General features: G+C 40.4%; 2 protein-coding genes across 5 annotated transcripts in view; one reads left to right on the top strand and one right to left on the bottom strand.

Annotated features, from left to right (window-relative positions):
• Nucleotides 1–1128: 1128 nt before the first annotated feature.
• Nucleotides 1129–6747, bottom strand: zgc:172121 (uncharacterized protein LOC337599 homolog). 3 transcript variants are annotated; one of them, XM_044128836.1, is made up of 9 exons: nucleotides 6734–6747; nucleotides 5397–5509; nucleotides 4498–4565; nucleotides 3587–3744; nucleotides 3391–3494; nucleotides 2342–2503; nucleotides 1595–1800; nucleotides 1412–1491; nucleotides 1129–1341 (listed from the first exon to the last, which is right to left on the bottom strand). In XM_044128836.1, exons 2-9 carry the CDS (start codon nucleotides 5499–5501, stop codon nucleotides 1241–1243), a joined length of 984 nt encoding a protein of 327 aa, XP_043984771.1. In that variant the 5' UTR covers nucleotides 5502–5509; nucleotides 6734–6747; the 3' UTR covers nucleotides 1129–1240. The 3 variants fall into 3 exon arrangements, with proteins under 3 accessions (XP_043984771.1, XP_043984770.1, XP_043984772.1); XM_044128835.1 differs by lacking the exon at nucleotides 6734–6747 and adding an exon at nucleotides 5618–5659; XM_044128837.1 differs by lacking the exons at nucleotides 4498–4565; nucleotides 6734–6747 and having other exon boundaries at nucleotides 5397–5532.
• nme7 (NME/NM23 family member 7) overlaps nucleotides 5739–23060 on the top strand; it is a 22054-nt gene continuing 4732 nt past the window's right edge. Inside the window, exons 1-10 of one of the 2 annotated variants that reach the window (XM_044128834.1) lie at nucleotides 5739–6053; nucleotides 7993–8094; nucleotides 8197–8363; nucleotides 9260–9370; nucleotides 11536–11586; nucleotides 11751–11958; nucleotides 12070–12175; nucleotides 17359–17423; nucleotides 18017–18085; nucleotides 18296–18397. In XM_044128834.1, the coding sequence (XP_043984769.1) occupies nucleotides 6051–6053; nucleotides 7993–8094; nucleotides 8197–8363; nucleotides 9260–9370; nucleotides 11536–11586; nucleotides 11751–11958; nucleotides 12070–12175; nucleotides 17359–17423; nucleotides 18017–18085; nucleotides 18296–18397 (984 nt within the window). In that variant the 5' untranslated portion in view covers nucleotides 5739–6050. Of the gene's footprint in view, nucleotides 6054–7980; nucleotides 8095–8196; nucleotides 8364–9259; nucleotides 9371–11535; nucleotides 11587–11750; nucleotides 11959–12069; nucleotides 12176–17358; nucleotides 17424–18016; nucleotides 18086–18295; nucleotides 18398–23060 lie in introns of both variants that reach the window. The other variant, XM_044128833.1, reaches the window with a different exon arrangement.

Genomic DNA, 23060 nt, shown 5'->3' with positions numbered 1-23060 from the left:
ATATGTATCTCTGCTGATGAACTCCCAAGTCTTTCAAGTCGGAAGGGCTCCTTTCCATCACCCTAATCTGTTTGTCCCCTCCACAGATTCTCTCAGAGCCATATGTTTTTATTCTCTCTCTTCTCAATACCTAAAAGTCACAGTAGGTGGCATCATACGGTCAAATGGAGTCACAGGTCAGCTCTCAGCAGCTCTCAGCAGGTGTGCATGTTGTCGCTGTTTGTCACTGTTGAACACAGCGTTGCAGCAATTTATGCGAACATTTTGGTTGTACTAGATTGACTGCAAGTGTGCAACTTTCAAATGAGCATCTTGTCGGAGACCGCAAGACCAATGAAGATCCTCAAGTGTTTGTTGAATCCAGGAGGTCGTTTTGATTAAGAGCGAGTCACTAATATCAGATTCCGCTTTTGACTCTGGCTGGGCTAACCTGAACCTGACAGGTCAATAATTCTCTCCTAAACTGTACAAACATGAACATATTTAATCTGCAACCTTCACTGTTTTCTGTCAGCGGAGCTTTTCATGTGGCCCTTTAGACTCTAAAGGGACGCAGAACTAGAACCGTGAAGATAAGTGTGCTTAAATTTTATTTTATCAATCAAACCACAGATGTTTTTATCAATCAGCCCCTCTACTTTTTTGCGAATTATCGTGAAAATTCACACAAAGTCAACAAATCCCCGCACTTTTTTTTGCGCTAATACGTAATTGTGAGTTTATTGCAGATTTTTCACAAAAATGGATCCAGGGTGCTTTTTATTTCCACTTACAGGTGAATGTGTTTCTTACTCCTATGAGTAATAAAAAGTTGCATATCCCCATCATGGTTGAGGGCAAATATTTCCAAATTAGTGACACAAACATCATAATATCATTTCATGTTAAGAATTTATTAATATTTTCAAGGTTTGTTAACGGGTTTTAGAAATACATTCAGGCACTTTTAAAAACATTCATCTTGATTTGGCCCAAAATCAAATAGAGTTCAACACCCCTGCTCTACGTCATTTGACAAGATGAAAATACAAATGATAAAATCCAAAACGACAAATCATTTTATTTATGCAGAGAGACTCTATTGGACAGCTGCACATGGTGTGCTGTGTAACCAAACGCGAACCACTGTTTCACCAAATGGCACTTTATTGGAGTTGATCCGACTTGATGAAGGAGAGCGTTGAGTTTTTTCACGGGGTTTTTGCAGCAGGAGGGGCTTTGACAGGATCATAAACGCTCTTTATGTGTTGCTGTCGGCCAGATCTGATGAAGACGTGCTGCTTCCTTTCAGCTGCTCCCTCAACGCTGCGATGTGAGCCGGACCGATGCGGCAGCAGCCACCTGCGGTGCACGGAGACGGAGCTCAGAGGAGACGCTGCGAAACGTCACGTGGGAAAGCGGCGGACCTCACCTAACAGAGCGGCTCCCTGCTTCAGCCAGGCGTCGCTCAGCTCAGGCGTCCATCCGGCCGCCAGCTCTGACCTGTGCCATCTTTGCGAGAAAAGGAAACCCAGACGGTTTCAGTGAGAGCAGAGGCTTCGAGTGACAGAAAAGCAGAACCACCAGCACCACCACCAGCAGCAGACTCTCTCACCCCTGCTCGGTGTCCCACTCCTCCCCGCTGTTTGGGTACACCACCCAGCTCACGCCGGGGCCCAGGGCCGCCCTGGCCGAGTCCAGCAGCGGCTCCACCACCGCTGGACGGCAGCAGTTGACTCCCACAGCGAGCAGCTGGGGCGACCTGCAGGCGAGCCGAACGGCATCCACAAACGGGCTGCCGTCCGAAATGTGCTTCTCGTCCTGGGGATGATTTGGTGAAGGGAGAATAAAAAACAACATGGAGGTCTTTTTGGGGGATTTAATGTTACATCAAGTCAAGTTTATTTGTGTAGCACATTTCAGCAGCAAGACAGTTCAAAGAAGGTTGATACGATGACAACAGATCTTTAGAGTTTGATGATTTATAAACTACCAGCAGTATTTTAAAGTCTATTCGCTGGGCTACAGGGAGCCAGTGTAAAGACTGTAGAACTGGGATGATGTGCTTTAGCTATCTGGTTTTAGTCAGAACACCAGCAGCAGCGTTCTGGTTCAGCTGCAGAATTGATTTTTTTGTGTGAAGACACTGTAGCAGTAATCGTTGCTACTAAAGATAAAAACATGGCTGAGTCTGGAAATGTTCTTCTGGTGACGGAAGGCTGACTTTGTAACCGTCTTTCTGCATCTCTGAAGGTTCAGGTCTGAGTCTTATCACTACACCCGGCACATTTGGTGCCTGGTCACCGGTTTCTAACTGTAATAAGCGGTGAAAGTGAACGGACTGCGGGTCGCCAGCGGTTACCTTACAGGAGAACGACAGCCAGGCGTTGCAGTCCGGAAACTCCCTCAGCAGCTCCACCACGGCTTGGGCCTCTTTGACACTCGGGATGGTCTCAAAAGCCACGAGGTCGGCCCCGGCTGCTGCCAAGCACTCCACCTGCGGCTTATGCCATTGCTTGAGCTCCTGAATGGAGAACAGGTCAGCCATTTGTCGACACTTCTCCGACAGTACGTAAATATCTGCGTTCACTGATGACTTTTTCAGGTTTTGATATGGACTTTTCATTTTATCACAATATTTCGTGGTACTATTGTGATAATGATGATAAAAAATAATAAACAAGATCATAGAAGAACACAAATACTGCTCTGTAAGAACATTTGAAATGGGATTCCCCAAGAAGCTGGTTATTAAGGGAAGAATGATTTATTTCATTAAGCCGCAGATCTTTAATCAGATTTTTTAATTTATTTATATCTATTGATTCTTTCATGGGACAACATTTCCGATAATACTGGGTGTTTTTTTAAACACTATTTGGAACTTATTGAGCTGATGATGAATTAAAATTCTTAACTTGTAAAAAAAAAAAAAAACACAATAAATGATAATTTATATGATAAATGCCCACTCTTACAATAGATGGAGCTAAATTCAAAAATGCTAAAGACTAAATTCCCTTTCAGCAGGAAACGACCCAAAACATACAGCAGGAGAAATTTCATGAAGCATAATAATGAAATAGAGCGGCCCAGTCAAAGTTCAGAACTAAATCTTGATCTAGTTTGTAAGTAATGTCAGGTAAAAATCTTTGCAAACTTAACAGACACAAAGTAGTTTCTACAAACATATCATTCAAGGGGACAAATACAAAAGCACACCACACTTTACAGATTTTCATTTGCAGAAATGTTTCAAAGCATTCCACTCCATTATTAAATCGATCACATAAGATGTCATTAAGCTTCATAGAGAAAGTAATGCTTTGTAATAGGTTTTTTTTTTTTTGAAATCTTACATCCCCTGACATGTACAGGAACTCGGTCGGCATGCGCCCAGGAGCCACTCACCTCCACGCTCATCCCCTGCGCGTACGCCCCGCTGTACTCTGATCCATCATGGAGGAAGGCTCCGTACGGCCCAACGGAGCCCGCCACCAACAGACTTCTGTCCCCTGGCGGAAAAATATTGACACGGCGTCAAAGCGTATGAATAAACTCGGCTCACGTTGAATTTCTTTTCCGCGTGTAGGTTGCGGTTTGTTACCAGAGGGGAAAGTCTCCACCGTCTCTTTGGCCAGATGAACTCCGGACATCAGCAGCTCTCTGGCCTCATCGCAGCCCACGTCCAGGTGGCTGATGAATCCCTGGACGCTCGCCTGGTACGTTGCAGTCGTGATGACATCAGCGCCGCTGAGGAGAAACCTGTTGGCGTTTGGTAGCTTTCATTAAGAAATGGGACCACTCAGCTAGAGTTTAGTAATTTGTCATTTTGAGATTAAGAGGATGGATTATTTTATCTAATTTAACATATCCAACAATGAAGTGTGTTCTTTAAGGGGTAGTGTCGGCTACCTTTTTGAGCTTTCCATCATGTTATAATGTTATTCCCTCATGCATGTTTGAGAAATCCTTTAATCTCCACAGCAACCATGGAGCTGTGAAAAACACCTGGGTGGACCTAGCCCCGCCTTTGAGGACGAAGCTCCTCCTCAGGCAGCTGCAGTTTCCAAGTATCCGCCTCACAGAGCTGCTCTCGCCGCCCCATCTCCCCCACTCAACCTAGCAAACACCTAGTGGAACTACGCATCTGCTAGCATCATTAAACGAGCTGCTGCTCAGGAAAACGCTAGTAAAAATGTTGCTAAAGGGTTAACAGAGGAGCCATGTTGCGATGACTTCCTGAGCAACAGGGGCCCAATTTCAAGGCGCTAAATTGCAAAGTAAAACTTCTCTTCACTCATTTTTGATACATGTAGCGTTCTTTTAACAACCGAAGTTAATATAATAGTTTGATTGTACTATAAAATGACATTATGTGCCTGGAAATTGTATAGGACTGCCCCTTTAAATGATTACATTGATTAACAACTCAAACAAACAAAATTAATTTACAATTAATTAATTAATTTGGCCCAAAGGCACTCACTGCAGTTCTCCAGTTTTTCAGCAACCTACCTGTAATGAGTCTCCTTTATTGCCTGGGGGTTCGTGCGTAAAAGCCTGGCGCTCCATAAAGGATCCCCCTACAGGGAAAAAAAAAGCAAGTTTCAATCCAGCTTTCAAAAAATACATCCGTGTTTGGCTGACCCGCTTTCACCCTCATTTACAACATCCAAAGTTATACCTTGTAATACATTTCAAATATAATTTTAGTGTTAAAACAATGATTGAAAATTGTGCTAATTATTTATAATAATTATTTATCCCAATTCCACGTTCGGTTTCTATGATAGCAACTGTTTTTATCCAAAATTAGGCATTATTAATCATGTGATTGAATTTTAAAGGCTACTGTTACCATTGTTTTTCCCGTTGCTGTTGAAGAAAATCACTCCCACAGTATGATACTGCCTCCACTATGTTTCTTTCTGGGATCTATAGCCTAAATTATAATCCTTGTTCAGATTTTATTAGAAAAAATAATAAAATAGATTATGCACAACTTTATTCTTACAAATAAAACATAATAAAGTTTGTGTTTTTAATGAAAAATAGAAAAGTTCAAGAGCTAGAGCAATGTGCTCTACGTACCTGTAGGTAAACAATAATCAATTAGAATATCTTGGGCATAAGAAAATATATCAAAATCCAAAATGGCGCAATCTGGTGGATGGAACACGTTAGGGTAACCCTCCAGCAGACGAATGAAGGGCCAAATATATCCTGATAAAAACATAATAATTAATTAATTAATCTTTAGGTTCACAAATTAATTCAAACAACCTATCAGCTGATAATATGAACATTTAAAGTTCTCATGAAATCGGTGTCAACAGCGTAATGTTTATAACTGCTCACTGGTTGAACTTGGACTCAAGAAAAGCAGGTCTCTATTTATTTGGTTTCTGGCTCACCTGAAGTTCAGCTCCATGCGCCTCCAGTTCAGTTGCAAGACCACCATCCAAGATCAGGGGACCATCACTGAGTATCATCCGTTTTATGCAAGCAGATGAAGCCATGGTAGACACTATAAATACGAGGAAATTGCACAAAACATTTCGTTCAAATAAGTCATTATTCTATACGAAACATGAGAGCGAAATTAGTGGGAGAAGAGGAGGGTTAAAGTTCATACTGTGTTGTTTTTCCGGGTTAACGGTCAACTGTTGCGTTCATGATAATCGGAATATTTTTGAAAATGACATAAATCGATCATATTTAAATTCACCACTAGATGGCGTTTGAGACAATAGTTTCAACCAGTCAGCGCGATACAGTGGAAATTCAGTGCACAGATTAAAATGCTTAGAAAAAAAAGACAAACTGGTTAAGGGTTGGAATATATCATAATAATTAGGGGGTTCTTATTATATCTAAAAGTTTGGGACAACTGAAATGACAAAAAGGCTGGTTTTAAAAACATGGCATTCGTCAACAATGTACCATGAATGCATCTCGAGTTGGATCTGCAGTTACTATAGCAACGAAGCATAGCCTGTGATAGCTAACGTTTGGCAAAACCGACAGTCTACCGTATCGAGCCATATAGAATAAATTACCGTCTTCAAATGGTGAGTTAACACATGTAACTTTGATAACACTAATGTTAAAACTCCACGTAACCCAGTGCTTTGCTTAGAAAGTGAACGAACTAGATAGTCATTTGTTTGTTGACGTTAGCTTAGCAATATGAGTGTAGCAAGAGCTAGCAGACTCCCAATGTGAAGCTCACGTTCAGGATGTGTATTAGTATTAGCAGCTAAAGTTTCCCAAATAATAAATACCTGCACGTTTCTTTGTAACTACATGCTTCGAATATATGAACATTTCTATTGTATTGACCATTAAATGCTATAACTGTTAGCTAAAGCTTCGGCTAAACTAGTCTTAATGCTTATAAATGTTTATTTGTTACATTTATGTTAAATTCTAGTTTAGACATTGATGTAAAATCTTCAAAGCACGTCTTGTAATGGTCCGTTAATTATGGATATCTCGAATTTCACTATCAGTAGTGACTCACAACATTTCTAGGATACCCCTGCTGAGTGACACACCACTCAATAAGCGAACACAAAAAGTGGTTTTCCACGGTAATGACATGGTGGAAATAGTAAAAGAAGTTCAGACTGCTGATATCTGAGAATGTTGGAACCTTATTATTGAAGAATATTTTTCTTGTCAGGAAAGAGAGAACTCAATTCAATTCGAAAATACTTTATCTATCCAAAAACTCATCTCATACAAGTACCTTTGGAGAGTCTCCACTAGCAGTCAGTCTTGCAATGAATGTGAAGAGGTCTCTTAAGACATGCTAATATCTTTATAATATTTATTATGTAAACTATTGCAATGCTAATCAGCTGCTCCCAGTTGTAAAAATAATAAAAATTTTGCCTCAGTTACATATCATAACATCTGTTGAAAAGGTAAAAAAAAATAAAAATGTAAGAGCAAAAAATTCTCCCAACTGCACAGGATTCAAAACCAGATGGGATAATTATCCAAACATGCAACATCTCAGTCAAAGACAACAAAAAGAACAAGTCAGAAATAACATAACAGAGAACTCCAATATACTGCTTTTGTCAGTGGTGCAATTCTAGAATGATACTACTTGGTGCAAAGTACTACTTTTGCTATTTTTTCTAGTTCATAGGGACTATACAATAAAGATCACATATATTTGCGTTAATACCAATTCATAAGAGCACTCTAGTAGCCAGACATTCAACCACTCTTCTCTTTCTTAGTTATTAACCAGCTATTACATCTTTGTTAGCTAGTAGCTAGCTATTAGTTAGCTAAGAAAGCTGGCTAGTTAATAGCTAGCTTTTTTTATTTAGCTTTGTTAACTATTAATTGGCTAATAAAGAGATTGCCAGATGCCAAACTGCTCACACATCTAAGGGAAACGTCTTAAGTGAGCAGCACCTACTGCTGAGACAAGGAGGTTCAAGGTCAACGTGGTTATAGACCGTCATTATTCGCTTGTTTTAAGGTCAAATTTATTTTCTCAGAATGACTAATTCCAATCACATTAAAAAATTCCAGATTTTGACTGTACTTGTTTACATACAGGAGACAGTCAGAAAACTTTTCCCCCACAGTTTCAAACAAGCCTCCTGTGATCAGATACAAGGATTATAATTCTTGATGCAAGTTGTGACACAAAACTTGTATTTATCCTTTAATAAAATACAAGTTATTTATTAAACATCTATAGAAAGTGACTACAGATTTTTTTGTCATTATTGAAAAAGCTCAGATTTGTTTCTTTGTTGCATCAGTAAGTATTTACTTGAGGGCAATGCAAACTCGTCGTATGTGCTACCATAATTCGTTGGAGCTAGGTCTGGTCATGCAAGGCTAATAAAAACCAGGTGTTGACTTTGTTGCGTTACCTAACTCAAGTAGGTCTTTCACAATCAAGACACATGAATGAAATAGAATAAACAATAGTGCATGAAAATAGATTTTTGTCCCTAAATTATGTAGACTTTTTTTCAGGAGGACCGGTATGCTTTTCTAGCAGAGTGGTATGATCCCACTGCAGCCCTGCTGCGGCGCTACCAGCTATTCTTCTACCCTAAAGACAACTCTGTAGAAATGGTACCACTTCATGTGTTTGTTTTTTTTAAATTCCCCACGCTTTTTGTAAATGTCTCTAAAAAAAAAACCCCCAAACTGACATGTTTCTTTTTCTTTTTCCAGTTTGAACTAAAGCACCAAAGGATGTTTTTGAGAAGGATCAAATATGAAGACCTCCATCTGGAGGACCTGTTTTTGGGGAATCGGGTGACCGTGTTCTCACGGCAGCTGAAACTGATAGATTACGGAGATCAGTTCACAGCAAACAAACTCGGCAGCAGAATAGAAAGGTACGCCTGGTTAGGCCGTGCAATAAATCTCTCTTATCCGCTTTAGTAACTGTACACACTGTACCTCACAGCAATCAACCCCATTGTATGCAGGGTAATGACCTTATGATAATCCAGGACCTGTAATTTGTAAACTAAACAATATATGCGTCTTTATATGGAACCCTGCCTTTAGTATCAAAGATTGATGCAAGTGTTTTCTTTTTTTTTATTAACTTTTATCCTTCTGACATAAAGTATAATGTCAGAAGTATAACAAACTTTAATACATTTATCTTTAGCAGACGCAAAACCTTTTCACATTTTGTCACCTTATGTCCACAAACTGTTAAATCTCAACTAGCTTAGGTCACCTAGAAACTGACATTTTTGCCCATTTTCTTCTCAAAATAAGCTCAGTAGTGTTGCAGTGAATTTTATTTAGTGGAATCAGGGAAAAGGGGGTGAGTAAAAAAAGCTTGCCGCACTTTTCAGAATTTTATTTGTAAACTGTGTATCATTTACCTCAGACTTCACATGCACACTGCTTGTCATTACTGGCTTTATAGCTAAAGGAATATGTTGTGGAACTTAAACCACGAACTATGCTGTATTATGGAAAGTTTTTAAAAAAAAGCCCAAAAAGTAATGCTGAGACCTGAGATGAACTTCCAGATGAATGTAAGAATAATATAATAGGAACATAGATGATGGATGGATGCCTCACAGCTAAGAGTTTCAATATATTTATATCAATTTAAATCTATCTGAGTCTGTATATGAATTTGTCTGTGAACGTGTGAAGTGCCATTTCACGACCTTTGCAGTGAGTCGATGCCACATAAATAAATGGAACCTAATTATCGCCTGACGCTGTAAAATCTCACATCGCATGTTTCTGTCTTTCTTTGTTCCAGAACTTTTGCTCTGGTGAAGCCGGATGTGCTTAACAAGATAGGCGATATCTTTGAGCTGATTCACTCCGCCAAACTGATTGTGACCAAAGCAAAAATGACCAGGCTTACATGGTAAGGTCACCCTGCCACAGGGTGTTTAGTGAGAGTGCTGCTACTACTCCTTGTACTCTTTAAATTTATGACACGGCCTCGTGCAAGAGGGAGACACAGGCTGTTTGCTGGCTGTTTCTTCACTTAAACAGAAGAATGACTTTCTTTAGTGCAGCGGACATGTGACGTGCCACAAGGCAAAAAGAGCTACATCTATTTATTGGTGGTGTAATCATTACCAAATTAGTTGTAGCTTCCAGGCAATTAGGATAGCCTTTAATAGCTCACTTTTACTTAGAGGACACTGAATGAAACGCCCTTGATGTATCCTTTTGCTCTTTAAGATGTTTTTCAAAGTGAAATAGGAGTACTATACTATACTGTGACTTCTTTTTATTGCTACTTTAAAATTGGAGGTAAAAGTGGCAAAAAGTATTAGGAGCCATTGAAAGAGTACCTTTTTTAACTTTAATTTAAAATGCTATGAGAACTGCATTTGAAATCCTTTTTTTTTTTTTTTTAGTATTTAATAACTACTTGTGGTTATTAAATCTTAAAAGTGACATTCCAGCATGCGTGAGCGCTGTGTCATACTAAAAACGTTGATTTACTAATATAAAAGAAGTTTGTGTCATTTTAGTGAATAGCATGGTTAGCACTGCTATTATAACTATAGCTGTATTACTGCTATTATTATTATTCTGTACAGTGTTGCTGCGTATCTCCCAGAGAATGTAAATCTGTAAGTCAGATTTCAAAAGTCCTGCCAATCTGGCATGTTCCATCACAAACAGAGATCGGAAGCTCCGAAGCATCAAACTGAAACTTTGCCTTTTAAACACGTCACTGATGCTCAAAAATAACAAACTTTGAGTTTTCCTTCCACAGCAACGACATCTACACCGGCGGAGGTGGTTAGCTGGGGTCCAACCAGAGTTCAGTCCAAAGTATAACTGCTCATTGGTAATCAATTTGAACAAAACGGTAATAGATTTGAAAAAAATTAACACCAGTCAGCACCTGGCCTTACTTAATCTGTAGTTGCTTTTTTCAGATATATATGTAACTAGATTCAGCTGGTGCGTCCAGTTTGATCTTCCCCTCTAAGGATCACAGACTGGGCCTGCTGATGTTTAAAAAAACCTCAAAACTTCCCCTGTTGTGGGGATTGATCGTTTTTACTATTTCCTACAGTTAACGCCCGCAGTGGTACAAATCACACTTCTTTATGGAACTAGTCCGAAAAGAAATACATTACAGCATTACAAATGAGAACGCTATTCAAGGGCAGTATTTGTTTTTGGGGCCATGATTGCTGTTATTGTTATTATGATAGTATCACAAAATATTGTGACGAGACCTTTAAGTCATACCTGTCAAGATTTGGACTTGAAATTAGGGAAATCTTTATCCGTCTGCTGATGTCGTCTGACCAGCAGACGGGGAGGGGGGGGTGAAGAAAAGTACCGTAAGAGAGGTAAGGGCTGGGGAAGAAAGACTAGCAACTCTGATAAGGGGGTGACTACAGTTAAGGGTAGGGGGGTAGGCGAGTTACTCTAATATGGGACATTTATGGGAAAATACTACTATGGGAGAACACTGGGACAGAGGGGTAAAATGCAGTAGTTTCCCACCCGAAATGGGAGACTTGACGGGTGTGCACCAAAGAACAACCTGATAGGATTTACATTTTGATCACAGATTGGAAAAAGTCATTGTGGGTCGAGCTGCACATGAGCTTATTCTGGTTTTCAGCCAATTTTTTGCAACCTGTTTTAGGACTATTTTTATTTATTTATTTTACAAAAACACTTTTTTTAATCTCTGCAAATCAAGACCCGTCTGATTCCTGAATGGTGTGACTAGTGGAGGTTCCTGTGCCGTTAGCTGTAGCATATGTTTGCTTTATTACTCTTTAATTCAGAGCTTACCTAAACTGCCAACAGTAAACTGATATTATCACAGTTAAAAAAGCCCAAACTAAAGGCGTGTAAGATAATGACCTTGTTAATTAAGTCCTGCTTCACTTGCTGTCCAGAAGTATTTCCCAAACGATCAGAGACTAAAGCCCAGAATTATCTCTGACCGCTCTTAATGACTCTAATCTGGTACACAGAGTTCACTTTAAAAGTCCAAGATCACTTGGTCACAGATTAACTTTGGTTTATGGTTTTGTTACATTGCAGGAGTCAAGCGGCAGACTTTTATGTGGAACATCAGTCAAAGCCTTACTTCAAGTGAGTGCCTATGTAAATGATTTGCAGGCTCTGGGCACAAGACCATTGCCAGAAGTGGTGATAATGATCCAAATGACATTGCAGTGACATTCGAAACACTGCAATGTGTTCCACTTTTCTATTCAAATCATCGGCGCTAAATTCAACGTTGCTCCATTTTGCAGCAACCTGATCCAGTTTATAACCTCGGGCCCTGTGGTCGCCATGGAGCTGACGGGTGACGAGGCCATGTGCATCTGGAGGGTGCTCCTGGGACCACCGGACTCCGCTGTGGCACGACAGGAAGCGCCGCAGAGCATCCGCGCCAAGTTCGGTACCGACGCCATCCAAAACGTTTGCCACGGCTCCGAGTCGCTCGCCGCTGCCGCAAGAGTGAGAAACGTTTCACCTAAAGTCACCCTTTGCCCGGGCCTTCATCGCCCGTTATGTCCGCTCCCAGAGATAATGGTGAACCTGCGGCTTTTGTGTTTGTGTGTTTGTCAGGAGCTGGAATTCTTTTTCCCTTCCACGGTAGGCCCCGGTCTTCCCAACTCAGCAGTCTGCGAAGACAGCACGTGTTGCATCATCAAGCCTCACGCCATAACAGAAGGTCAGGTCATCACATATCAAAGCAATGTTAATACAAATCCTCGTAAAACTGAAGTACGCCCCTTCGTTTTTACAACTCTTGCAATTTGCTGCTTTGTTGGAGGTTGTCGTCCTCTTGGATGATCCAACCTCCGTCAAGCTTCAACTGTCATTGACATCGACCTTTATGCACTTTATTACGCTGTAGAGTTCATTTTGTCCAGGCCCTTCTTAAGTATTTCTTTGTCTAATATTACAGACTGTAACATTTAACCTACTGGCTAACGCTTAGAGAAGTGAAGTTTTGTTTTACTGCTAGCTTCAAATGCACCATTAAGAGCCCAAACCTATAGAATTCATGCCAACAATAATTGGTCATTTCTTATGACTGGCACTGTATGTTTTTACTTTGTGTTGTACGGATTTGTAACGCAGCTGTTTTGTATTACTCACAGCTCCCTGCAGCTATTGCTGTTAAAAGTTTTTGAGCCATGCAAAGACACTTTGGTACCAAAACAATGACCCAGGATTTATCCTAATCCCAGGCTTGATCCCCTGTTCATGGAGCATGCCACCGGGGCTCTGACCTGTGAAATGGGAAATTCTCCGGACAGAGAGAAAAAAAAACCCTCGGGGTTTTTTGTTTTTTTTTTCTCCTGCACCCACTATGTTTATTTATTACATAGTTCCATAAAAAAATCTTCCTCCTGAGGTTTACCTTCAGTGCTATCTCTTCTGGTTCAGGGCAGGCTGTCTTATTTTTTTTAAACTCATATAGAAACTGTTGTTTCAGTCTGACATTATTTAACCACTTCTTTCTTTTTTTTTTCCCAGAAGAGCTGTATAATGCTGCATCTTCAAATAGTTCCGCATGTTATTTATTGAACAGAGACTATATAAAGACATATACTAGTAGTCTTGCTAATCCATTAGAGGTTTAGTCAAGACCAACACTTCATGATGAAACTTTCATACTGCAGTGTTAGCGGGACTCTAGTCCTCTGCTCTCCAACACGACTTTTGGCCACACCTAGATGGAATAGAGCCACTATTAATGTAACCTCTGCAGACACACATGTGCTGCGCCTTCCGGGACATGTTCAAATGTTTGTCCGTGAGAGAAGGCGATGAAAGGACATGCTATACACTTTATTTGTTTGCGAGGCCTCGTTGAGCCAGAGTTAAGCTTGCAATCAACTCCCTGATGAATTATCTCAGTGGTTAATGGTGTTATCATTCACGCCGCCTTTGAAAAGGGTTAATATCCCTTAAACATTTGCTATTCTGTTCCATTGCAACCACTATCAAGATTTTATGTGTTAGACCAGCGCTGATGAAGCAGGGTGCTGTGAAAGTGGAGGGAAAATTATGTGAAAACAAAGTTGGGTTAAAAAAGTGTAAGTCTAATCCTAACCCCATGTTAAGTCTGGAGGAGTTGCAGCGATATACAGCTCAGGAGGAGAATTCTGCTGACAACAAACTCCTATCAAAATGGAGTACAGATCTGGCCTTTGTGGAAGAGTTGCAAGAAGAAAGACACTGTTGGAAGAAAACAAAATAAGTCTAATTTTCAGATGCGGTTATTCAGTTTAATGCAATTTTCTAATTAGACCAATCTGATTTATTAATGTCTGACTTTTATTATTATTCATTGTTTCTCTTTTGCTGCTCTTGTATTTCTAGCTCGGTGACCTTGAGTGACTTGTTAGATTCCTTCAAGTGTAACACATTATTTATTACCAATCTCAACACATGTGATGCTAAAGACTTGAGACAGAGCAGTGACTCTCAACAGCTAGATCAAAGCATGTTGGATCCATGCTCAAAGTCCGAGCACGGATCCAAATCTGAATGTAGGGCGAGACTTGAAAGGTGCTATTTTGCACAGATTTTTATTTGTAGAAAATGTTCCACTTGAGAGGTTGGCAATGCTTTATTCCACAAAATCCCTAAAAATCCATCTCAAGTTTGTGGATATAATGTATCAAAATGTGACAAAATTCAAGGGTTGAGAACACTTTCAAGAAAAGCACTTTCTGTACTGATTGTAAGCAGTACAGAATGTATACTTAATATGTATACGTTTAAGTAACATGCTTAAGTGGGATGTATACTTGAATGTTTGATGATTGTCAGAAGCTACTCGCTTGTGTTTTCCTGCTTTTGTGAGCATTTTGATGGCAGCGGTTCAGTTTTCCAGAGAATATTCATGTTTTATGCAAAAGGTGAGGCTGCACAGTGGCACAGTTGGTAGAGCTGTTGCCTTGCAGCAAGAAGGTCCTGGGTTCGATTTCCGGCCCGGGGTCTTTCTGCATGGAGTTTTGCATGTTCTCCCTGTGCATGGTGGGTTCTCTCCGGGTTCTCCAGCTTCCTCCCACAGTCCAAAAACATGACTGTCAGGTTAATTGGTCTCTCTAAATTCTCCCTAGGTGTGAGTGTGTGTGTGAATGGTTGTGTGTCCTGTATGTCTCTGTGTTGCCCTGCGACAGACTGGCGACCTGTCCAGGGTGAACCCCGCCTCTTGACTGGGACACAGCTGGAGATTGGCACCAGCAACCCTCCTGACCCCATTAGGGACAAAGGTGAACAGAAAATGGATGGATGGATGCAAAAGGTGAAATCCGTTGCCACAAATTTATCGAGGACACTTTAACTTCTGTCTCTTTATCTTATTCTTTTTAAAGACTGGACAACATTTTATTTGGTTGTTTCTAAAGCGACGTGAGTTTGAAATGCCACAATCTCACCAGGGTGTAACCTTAAACTTTCTCTGCCCTCTCTGTGGTTTGGCAGCGCAGGAGCTGTTTACATGGAAGCAGGTGTGCTCTCTCTGACTTAAACAGCTATTCCATCTGTTCACGACGGCAGCAAAGCGAAGTCCTTCACCTATTCCATCCTTCCAAATGGGAAAATGGCTCGAACTCATTAGCTTAGCTTTTGTCTTTTCAATTAAATTAGCCATCTTCCACGAGTTTTTGTGTGTTTACAAATGGGAGTTCATTCAAAAGCACTTTTGCTGTTTAAAACGAGACTCCAAAGGATTTACTGTCAGAGCTGTGATATATTTGGTCTGAGCCAAGAATAGTAAACCAGGCTGAACAATTTGCTCTGCTGAGAACAAATAGTACCTAAATACTTGTTGTGATTTTCCCCCCCGGGGATCAACTACAAGTTCCCTAATTTACGTGGCAGCTACGCCTTCAGAGCTTGGCCTATCCCAGTTATCCATGAAGGAAGTTGTGACTGAAAACGCACCCAGACATGACCGGAATAGAGAAGCTTCTGTTGCCAGGCACCCGGAATGGGATCTCCTAGCAACAGCAGCAGCTGCTTCGGGGAGCTGCGCTGATCCTGGGCTGGCTGCTGCCTGGGGAGGGCAAAAAGGACTCAGGGGGGCGGAGGGGAGAGGGTGGTTTATTACCTAACGCACATATTTCGGCTGTGACGGAACCAGACGGAAATTTATCGATGCCCGCTGCAGCACCTGGTCCAAAATGAAAGTCACGTCTGCATGCCGCAGCATTCACAGTTAATGGGAACTGTCTTGTCGGATGAGTTCGCCGGCTACTTTTCATCAGGATGTCAGACTGAGATTATGAGAGCGGCGCCTTCGTTCAAATAGGAGTCTGAGACAGTCTGACCTTCAATGTTACCGATGTGCCTTCACCGCTGCAGCATTTTTACACTAATGTACAGCCACGGTGACTCGACACACACAGCTCAGAATCTCTCTGTCGGAGATGTTGACTGGACAGAAATGATGGTGTGGTCCGTGTGTACGTCAGGAAGCCCTCATCTAAAGGAGAAACTGAGGTCACTGTGTTGCCTGTCAGAGGTTTACGTACACCCATCATCTGATGTTATTGATTTTTATAGTCCGCACACGTTTAAAATTTAAATACCCTTCCCACTCATATTTTTGTGAGCTAAATGAACAGCCTGACAATGCTCTGGCTGGATATTTCACCTGCCTTTTTTGTTTTAGCAGTAATAGTCGAGTTAATCAAATTTTAGGTGGGTTTTATGCAGAGCATGTGACTCTTAAGCGTACATTTTCAGCAGGTTTGAGAAGCCTAGTCGGCTTGTTCTGTTTCAAAACCGGGTCGATGTGTGCTTGGGTTCATTAGAACTAAGTCCGTCACAATAAGCGATGAATCAAATCATCACACAACATATTAAACTGATGATCATTTTCATTTGGATAACAGTCGTCAAAGTGACGGTCTGCTTTAGGATTGTTCAAATTCAATTTTGATTACCAAGACTTCATAATCCATCATCATAATTCATAATCCATTTTAATTATTGTTGTTTTGATTATTTTTGGACTGTTAAATTGTTTGAGTTCCAGTGTTCTTTAGAAATTAAAGTTCTTTTAATTTTTTTGTGGTTTTATATGCCCTTATTATTACTACTGGGTAGAGTAGTCAAAAACTGCAATCGAGTAATAGTTGTAATGCACTTATGTTGTTAAGTTGGATAGGAACGAGGCAAGAGCTAGTTCTAAGCTTCTGGCTTGTTTATTGTTGTCATAGCAACTCCAAAGCTACTGTCATGACATTTAGTTTTGGTACCTACTAAGATGGCTGTCAGCTACACATTTCCCTGTAGGGTGACCTCAGGTGAGAACTATGCAATAGTTGAAAAATGGGCTCAAAATGACAATATTATAATTTATCGCAATAATTTTGTCCAACAAAATCGGTTATTGTGACAGGCCTGGTTAGATTTAATGTCTGAGTTTCAGCTCTATTGATTCAGGATCTTCTTCATTGTATTGCCTACTTTTGTGCAATGCATCAGCACCGCTGTTAGCTGAACAACTCCTCAGCATGATGCAGCCACCTCCATGCTTGATAGTTGATACAGTGGTCTTCGAGCTGAACACCTAGACTCCTTCAAAAATGCCTCTCACCACTGTGGTCGAGTTACCGAATCTTTGTTTTATTCCAGCAAATGTTAGTTCTGATCAAATATTTCTAATTTAGCCCTTCAGTAAAGTTGAGTGTTGTCTTCCCACCCTGGAAAAAAAAAAAGTTAAATTAAGTAAAGTTCTGATCATTATTAATAGTTCCAGTCTACAAAATTCTGCGCAGATTTTTCTCCATATTGGTCTCTTTTAAGATGCATCATCAGGTCGTTTGAACTCAAACCAGCATGTATAAATCGGCGTAAGCTTGTTGAATGTCTGTGTTGTGTTCGCAGGTCTGACTGGGAAGATCCTGAACTCCATACATGAAGCTCGTTTTAAAATCTCTGCTCTTGAAATGGTAACCGTTCGACACACATTATTATTCACACCCTCTGATTTAATGTCCCTTGATTTAAAATTATTTTCATTAAGCAAAAAAAGTGAGACAAGCATTTGTCAAAAGATAATAAAAAATTATGTAAAGAGGAGTATCAATTTTGGTATGGAAAAAAACAAAAAAAGGTATTTAAATAATTATCTACACGTTTCTCAATAATCAATAGAAGGCTGCAAAACAACATGAGCAAGAAAACAAACCTAAACGTACACCAGAGCTTATGGACTTATTTGTTGTATCAAAGCATGTTCATGTCTTTAGGATGGCCCAGTCAAAGTCCAGACCTAATTTCAGACGAAAATTGTAAATAACAACTACCCATTTTACGTCCATGGTTTCATACTCTAATATTTGTGATGATATATTAGGTATGTTTTTGAGCTTGTTTTAAAAGCTGCTGACACTCTTTAGAAGGAAGCGTTTCCATCCGATTAATACACGTCCTTTATTTTCTTAATTCTGTCTTCTTGTGTTCAGTCTTCATAATCTAGTTGACATTTTGCCTGGTTTTTTTTGTTGTTTTTTTTAACCTCCTTGTTCTTATATATTTACAGTTTAACGTGAACCACGCGAACGCAGAGGAATTCTACGAGATCTACAAAGGCGTCGTCATGGAGTATCCTGTAAGTGTAAACATGACAGTGTTGTGCCATCATGGCCATCATGCTCATTGCTACATTTGGTTACACAAAAACAAAGGCTCGGCGTGAGAAGATCTAGGGGGTTGATTAGAAAAATTTTTTTCTTTTTTTAAAGTGTCACAGCAGCTGAGCTGTAGCTATTGTCTGTGTGCTTCCTGAGTCTGTTGTTACATTTTTGAATGGATTTTTCAGGGTATGGTGAGCGAGCTGTGCTCTGGACCCTGCATTGTGTTAGAGATCCAAGGCGCAGATATACCAAAGTCTTTCAGAGAATTATGTGGACCTTCCGACCCTGTGAGTACCTCAACTGTTCTTATTGTGTCTTACACCAGCAGCAGCAGCAACAGCAGCAGCAGCAACAGCAGCCGACTTAATATGTTTGAGGGAGGGAGTTTGGAAATGCATTTTTAGATATATTTTTGAATCACTATAAATTTGGTGAATGAAAACCGTAGACATGATGTTCAGTTTCAAATCAAGGTGGCTTAACTTGTTTTGATTTTATGGCTTTCTTCCAAACCAGAAAAGGAATTAGACCAGAGGATACTTAATTATACTTATCTACCAACTCTGAATAGGAGTATCTAGTTCATCTCCTTGGATCAGCGTTATTATCTTTCTTCTTTTGCTCTTTCCTTTGGTTTGTTATTTAGTTTGCATTTTCTTTTAGTTCCTGTAAAGCACTTTGCATTGCCTTGTTGCGGAAAATGTGCTGCATATATAAAATTACCTTTACGCCATATATGCGAAACACTTTATAGCTCAAGCTAACTCACACAATCCTGAAACCAACCGGTGAAGAGTGTGTGGGCGTGTTTTCCGTCGATTACAGCAAGGTCAACACTTGATGTGGAATCAGATGAAGAGGCTGTGCTTGGTCAGCATGAGTTCTACACGACATACCTGCAGACTTTCTCCTCCAAATGCAGCTGCGACCGATGAGTCAGCTCTGTATCATGTTAATAATTTCAAAGGGTCAGCTTGTTTTTCTCTCCATCGCAGATCTTTTCAGTTTTTTTTTTGTCTCTGTTTCACCATCCATCGGTCCTCCCTCGAAACACTCAGAGATGTTCTTTCCATTAAAGCCACAAAAGAGGAACAAACTTCTGATAATTAGCTAAAGGAATTTATCATCACATTTCTATTAGGCTTCTCTTTTTTTTTTGTTCGCTAAGTAACTACAGTCACATTTTCCTTTGGAACGTTGATACAGAAATTGCAACATTCCTCTGACCGTAAGAAAAAAAAAAAAAAGTGTTTTTAAGCCCTTAAATATTCAAAAAGCAGCAGCAGTAAAAACCAGTTCCAGTTTAAGCCTAGAGAACAAGAAATGTAAATTAAAGTTTTCCAAGTACCACTGTACTTTCAAGTCACTTCAAAACTACATGACAGCCAAAGTTTAAAGTAAAGTTTTCCCACCTGAAGTTAGATAAATGATCAGTAAGAGCCCTTGAAGTCACATTTCAAGGTGTACATTACATTTTTTTTACAGTTCTTACAAACTCCAATCCAAGAATTCCAACATGGCTGCCATGTGTTTAGTTTGTAGCACCTGTGTTTTCTCAGATGCACACGCAGTATTGATAAGTTGGGCTTCATCTTATGTCTAGAACCAACATCTAACTCCAGAACAGGGGAGGGCAATATGGCCCTTAACTTCTATGATGACATTTAAGGAATTTATTCTGATAGCAATAAAGTGACGATAAAAACTGTTTTAAAATTGGTCAGGCTTTCTTGTCAAAGCCTCGCAAAAGAAAATTCTGCTCTAAAAATAACGCCATTATCGTAGAAAGTACGTACTGCAACTGAGCTGCTAAAATTTACTAATTTTATTATTTTAAGCACTAAAAGTCACAATTATTTTCTTTTTGTCAGCTGCAGTTGGACAATATGTGATTATAACTTTCTCTTGAGATTTATTGCAGTAACAATGCAGCGATAAAGTAAAATAGTATTTCAGACTTAGTCGCAGCCTTAGATCGTATACAATGTACAGCCAACAACTCAGTAGGCTGCAGGATGCAGCTGGTTTGCTTCATATTTGCTTTGTGAAGAGTTCAGCCCATGTACCATCAGTACCACTTGCACCAAAGTCAGAGAAAAGTTTGGCAATAAAATAGAACAGGACGAAAGTGAATGTATATATTTGAGGTGACAGAGTTTTTAGACATTCTGACTGTAAGCGTGCTAACTGATGCGTTTGAGAAGTCCGTGTTTGTTCTTCTTGGTAAAAGGGAGAGTTTAGCTTCCAAGGAGTCTGAAATCCTAAAAAGATGTCACTTTGAAGGGAACATATGGCTTTTGGTGACAACAGCTTTGTTAGTTTCTCTCATTCCGACAGTAATCCAAAACATGGACTCATCCGATCACACGTTGGTGTCCTGCGTTGTTCTGTCCATCTGCGACACGCTCAAAGAGCTCTGTGGCAAACTCTGTTAACAGCTGATGTATTGCTTGATTTTTCTGTAACCCAGCAACAGGTTACCCTTCTGGTTGTAGCACTCGACAGTGTTAAGAGGCAGGTACTTCTGGGTCACATTTTATGGTCAATGGAAACACTCTGTGTTTTCATAATACTTTGCAGTACGACAACAAAACTAGAATGTTGTACATAGCCAGGGTCTTAATCCCCCCCGAAAATTTGCATATTTTACTTATTATTAATTTCATCACGATATTTTGGAGCTATTGTGATAACGATAAAGATTACAATAAAACTACTTGATACCAATTTTTTTTTAGGTATCTATATGGCTGTGAAAACATTTATAACTCCACAAACACAAATACTGTTCTTGGAAAAACTTGCCCATTTTAAACAGGCTTCTTTAGGACGACCCTTGACGTAAAAAATGCAATTTCATATCAGTCAACTGCACACAGGAACTGCATGTAATCCTTTGGTCAAACAGAGGAGAAAATGGCAAAAATAATTCCAATAATACTGTCAGTTTTGTTTTTTCATTTACCATCGATAAGTGAAGTTTGTCATGACGGCGATAAATCAAAATTCTTATCAGGACAAGAAATTTGTCATGTTAAATAAGAAACAATGCAATAAAAGCCCTGCATGCAGAATATATATTTTTAAAAATAGTGACTGTGAAGTCGGCTGAAAAAAGGTAAAGTTGACCATCAAGATTGCTGCGCTCCCGTCTCTGTGAAGCTAACATACAGCACATTTGAAAACATACTCTTACTTCTTAAACTATTTCTTTGCTTTATTTTTGACACTGCTCAAGAGGTCGCATCTTTCATCTGCCGCCGTTCCGTTCCGTTCCGCGCCTGTCGCCCCGCTCAGGACTCTTTGACGGCCAGCACTTTGATTGCGTTAGCCTTCCCACACCGAGGGGGGGGGTCAAGCTGTTTCATCACCGTGTGACCTCGGCCCCCCCGCAGCAGCATTTCCTCAGCGCTAACCTAAACGTTAGCACTCCCTCTCTTCACCTGTCTTAGATTGTGCTGCCTCAAGTTGCGGTGTCTGGATGGCTCCCAAAGTACGGAACATTTTCTTGTTGACTGAAGCGCAAAGACATTCCAGACGTTATTACGGAATTAAGAGATAAGGCTGAACTTTCTCCGTAACTAACTCTGCGACTGGACGAGGAGGTCAAAGCGTCTTTTACCAGTAGGAGGCTTATTTATTTGTGCTGAGAATAAGCTATGGATTTGTTCCGGCTGACTAATCTATAAACAGCACGGGTCTGATGGGAATCACCGTGACTGTACAGCTGGCTGCTGAGGTCAAATCAATTGACTCTAACGTTTCCTTATTGGAGAGAACGTAAACAATCCCAGTGCAAAAGGAGTTGCACACACAGATTCACACCTAAACCTTCCTGCAGTCACGGGATCGGGCTCTTGTCTCGTGACGGGGCCCTGATGTGAGAGCGAGGGGACACGGTTCTGCCCTGCTAACCGGTTCTGAAGTGCATTCCACAGAGATTGATTTTCCTAAAACTAAGTGCTTCCCCTTTAAATCAGTGACTGAGGAAGCCATGTCTGCTACATGCAACAGTGGGCCGTTGTTACGTATATTGTGTTTCATAATGACGACAAACGAAGGGCTTGAAAGGCTCTCTTTGTTCTGGAGGCTATATTTTTTTGCTATTGATTTTCTTTCCCATAATAGGTAAGAAGACACCAGCTGCTGCCACCGTGATACATTTAGAGTTGCTGTTAAATAATACATAATCTGATACCCCTAAATATAACTCCATGCTGCAGAGGGAGTCCACCTGTGTTAGAGTGTAGATTTCCTAAATGAAAAAGCAGGCCGGACCAGAATTATTTGCTTCATTGCCAATGAACCAAGGCTTCATTGGCAGATAAAGACACATTCTCAACATTTATTCACCTTGTGAGTCGCCTGACTGAAATCGGTTAGCACTGTGTGTGTAAACGCCGTGGACATCCTTTCCCTGACCTCTGCAGGGTGGGAAGGACATCAGACATTTCTGGGCAGCCATGGTGACTTCTAAGTCCTTACTGTCCACACGTGGTAGCGGTTACAGGAACCCCGGTCCGTTATGCCGAAGCGCACCTCGTCGTTGGCCAATAGGGTTGCAGGGAGCAGCACCTCGTCCTCGTACTGCTAACCAGATTTGTCCTCCTGTTCCTTTGAAGCGCGGCATGGACAGGTCTCCAGGTGGCTGCGCTTCATGTCCAGGCTGCAGCAGGCAGCTCGTCGTCAATCAGCGGAGGGTCAACGGCTGATGTCATTCTTTGTTTTCACCTCACTTCTTATTGCGATATCCTCATCATAATACTGATTGTCAAATGAACTGTTAACAGCAGAATGTGATCTTGGAAGACAACAGTTAAGATTTATGTTAATCTTTGTTTTTGCTGGTTTTATGAGAACTAGCTGATATTTGACATGGAAAGTTTAAGACACTGCTCTCCCTGTTAGCAGCTGTACACAATATAAATGCTGGCATTCAAACAGAAAGAA

This window comes from Gambusia affinis, linkage group LG10 (genome assembly GCF_019740435.1).
Source record: "Gambusia affinis linkage group LG10, SWU_Gaff_1.0, whole genome shotgun sequence".
Classification (NCBI taxonomy): Eukaryota; Metazoa; Chordata; class Actinopteri; order Cyprinodontiformes; family Poeciliidae; genus Gambusia; species Gambusia affinis.
This window is presented reverse-complemented; position numbering and strand designations above follow the sequence as displayed.

Coding starts and splice junctions, on each gene's coding strand:
- zgc:172121 (XM_044128835.1), bottom strand. Junction 3,495..3,586: donor GGTGGAGACTTTCCCCTCTG/GTAACAAACCGC, acceptor TTTTTCCGCCAG/GGGACAGAAGTCTGTTGGTG. Junction 1,492..1,594: donor GAGTGGGACACCGAGCAGGG/GTGAGAGAGTCT, acceptor TTTCTCGCAAAG/ATGGCACAGGTCAGAGCTGG.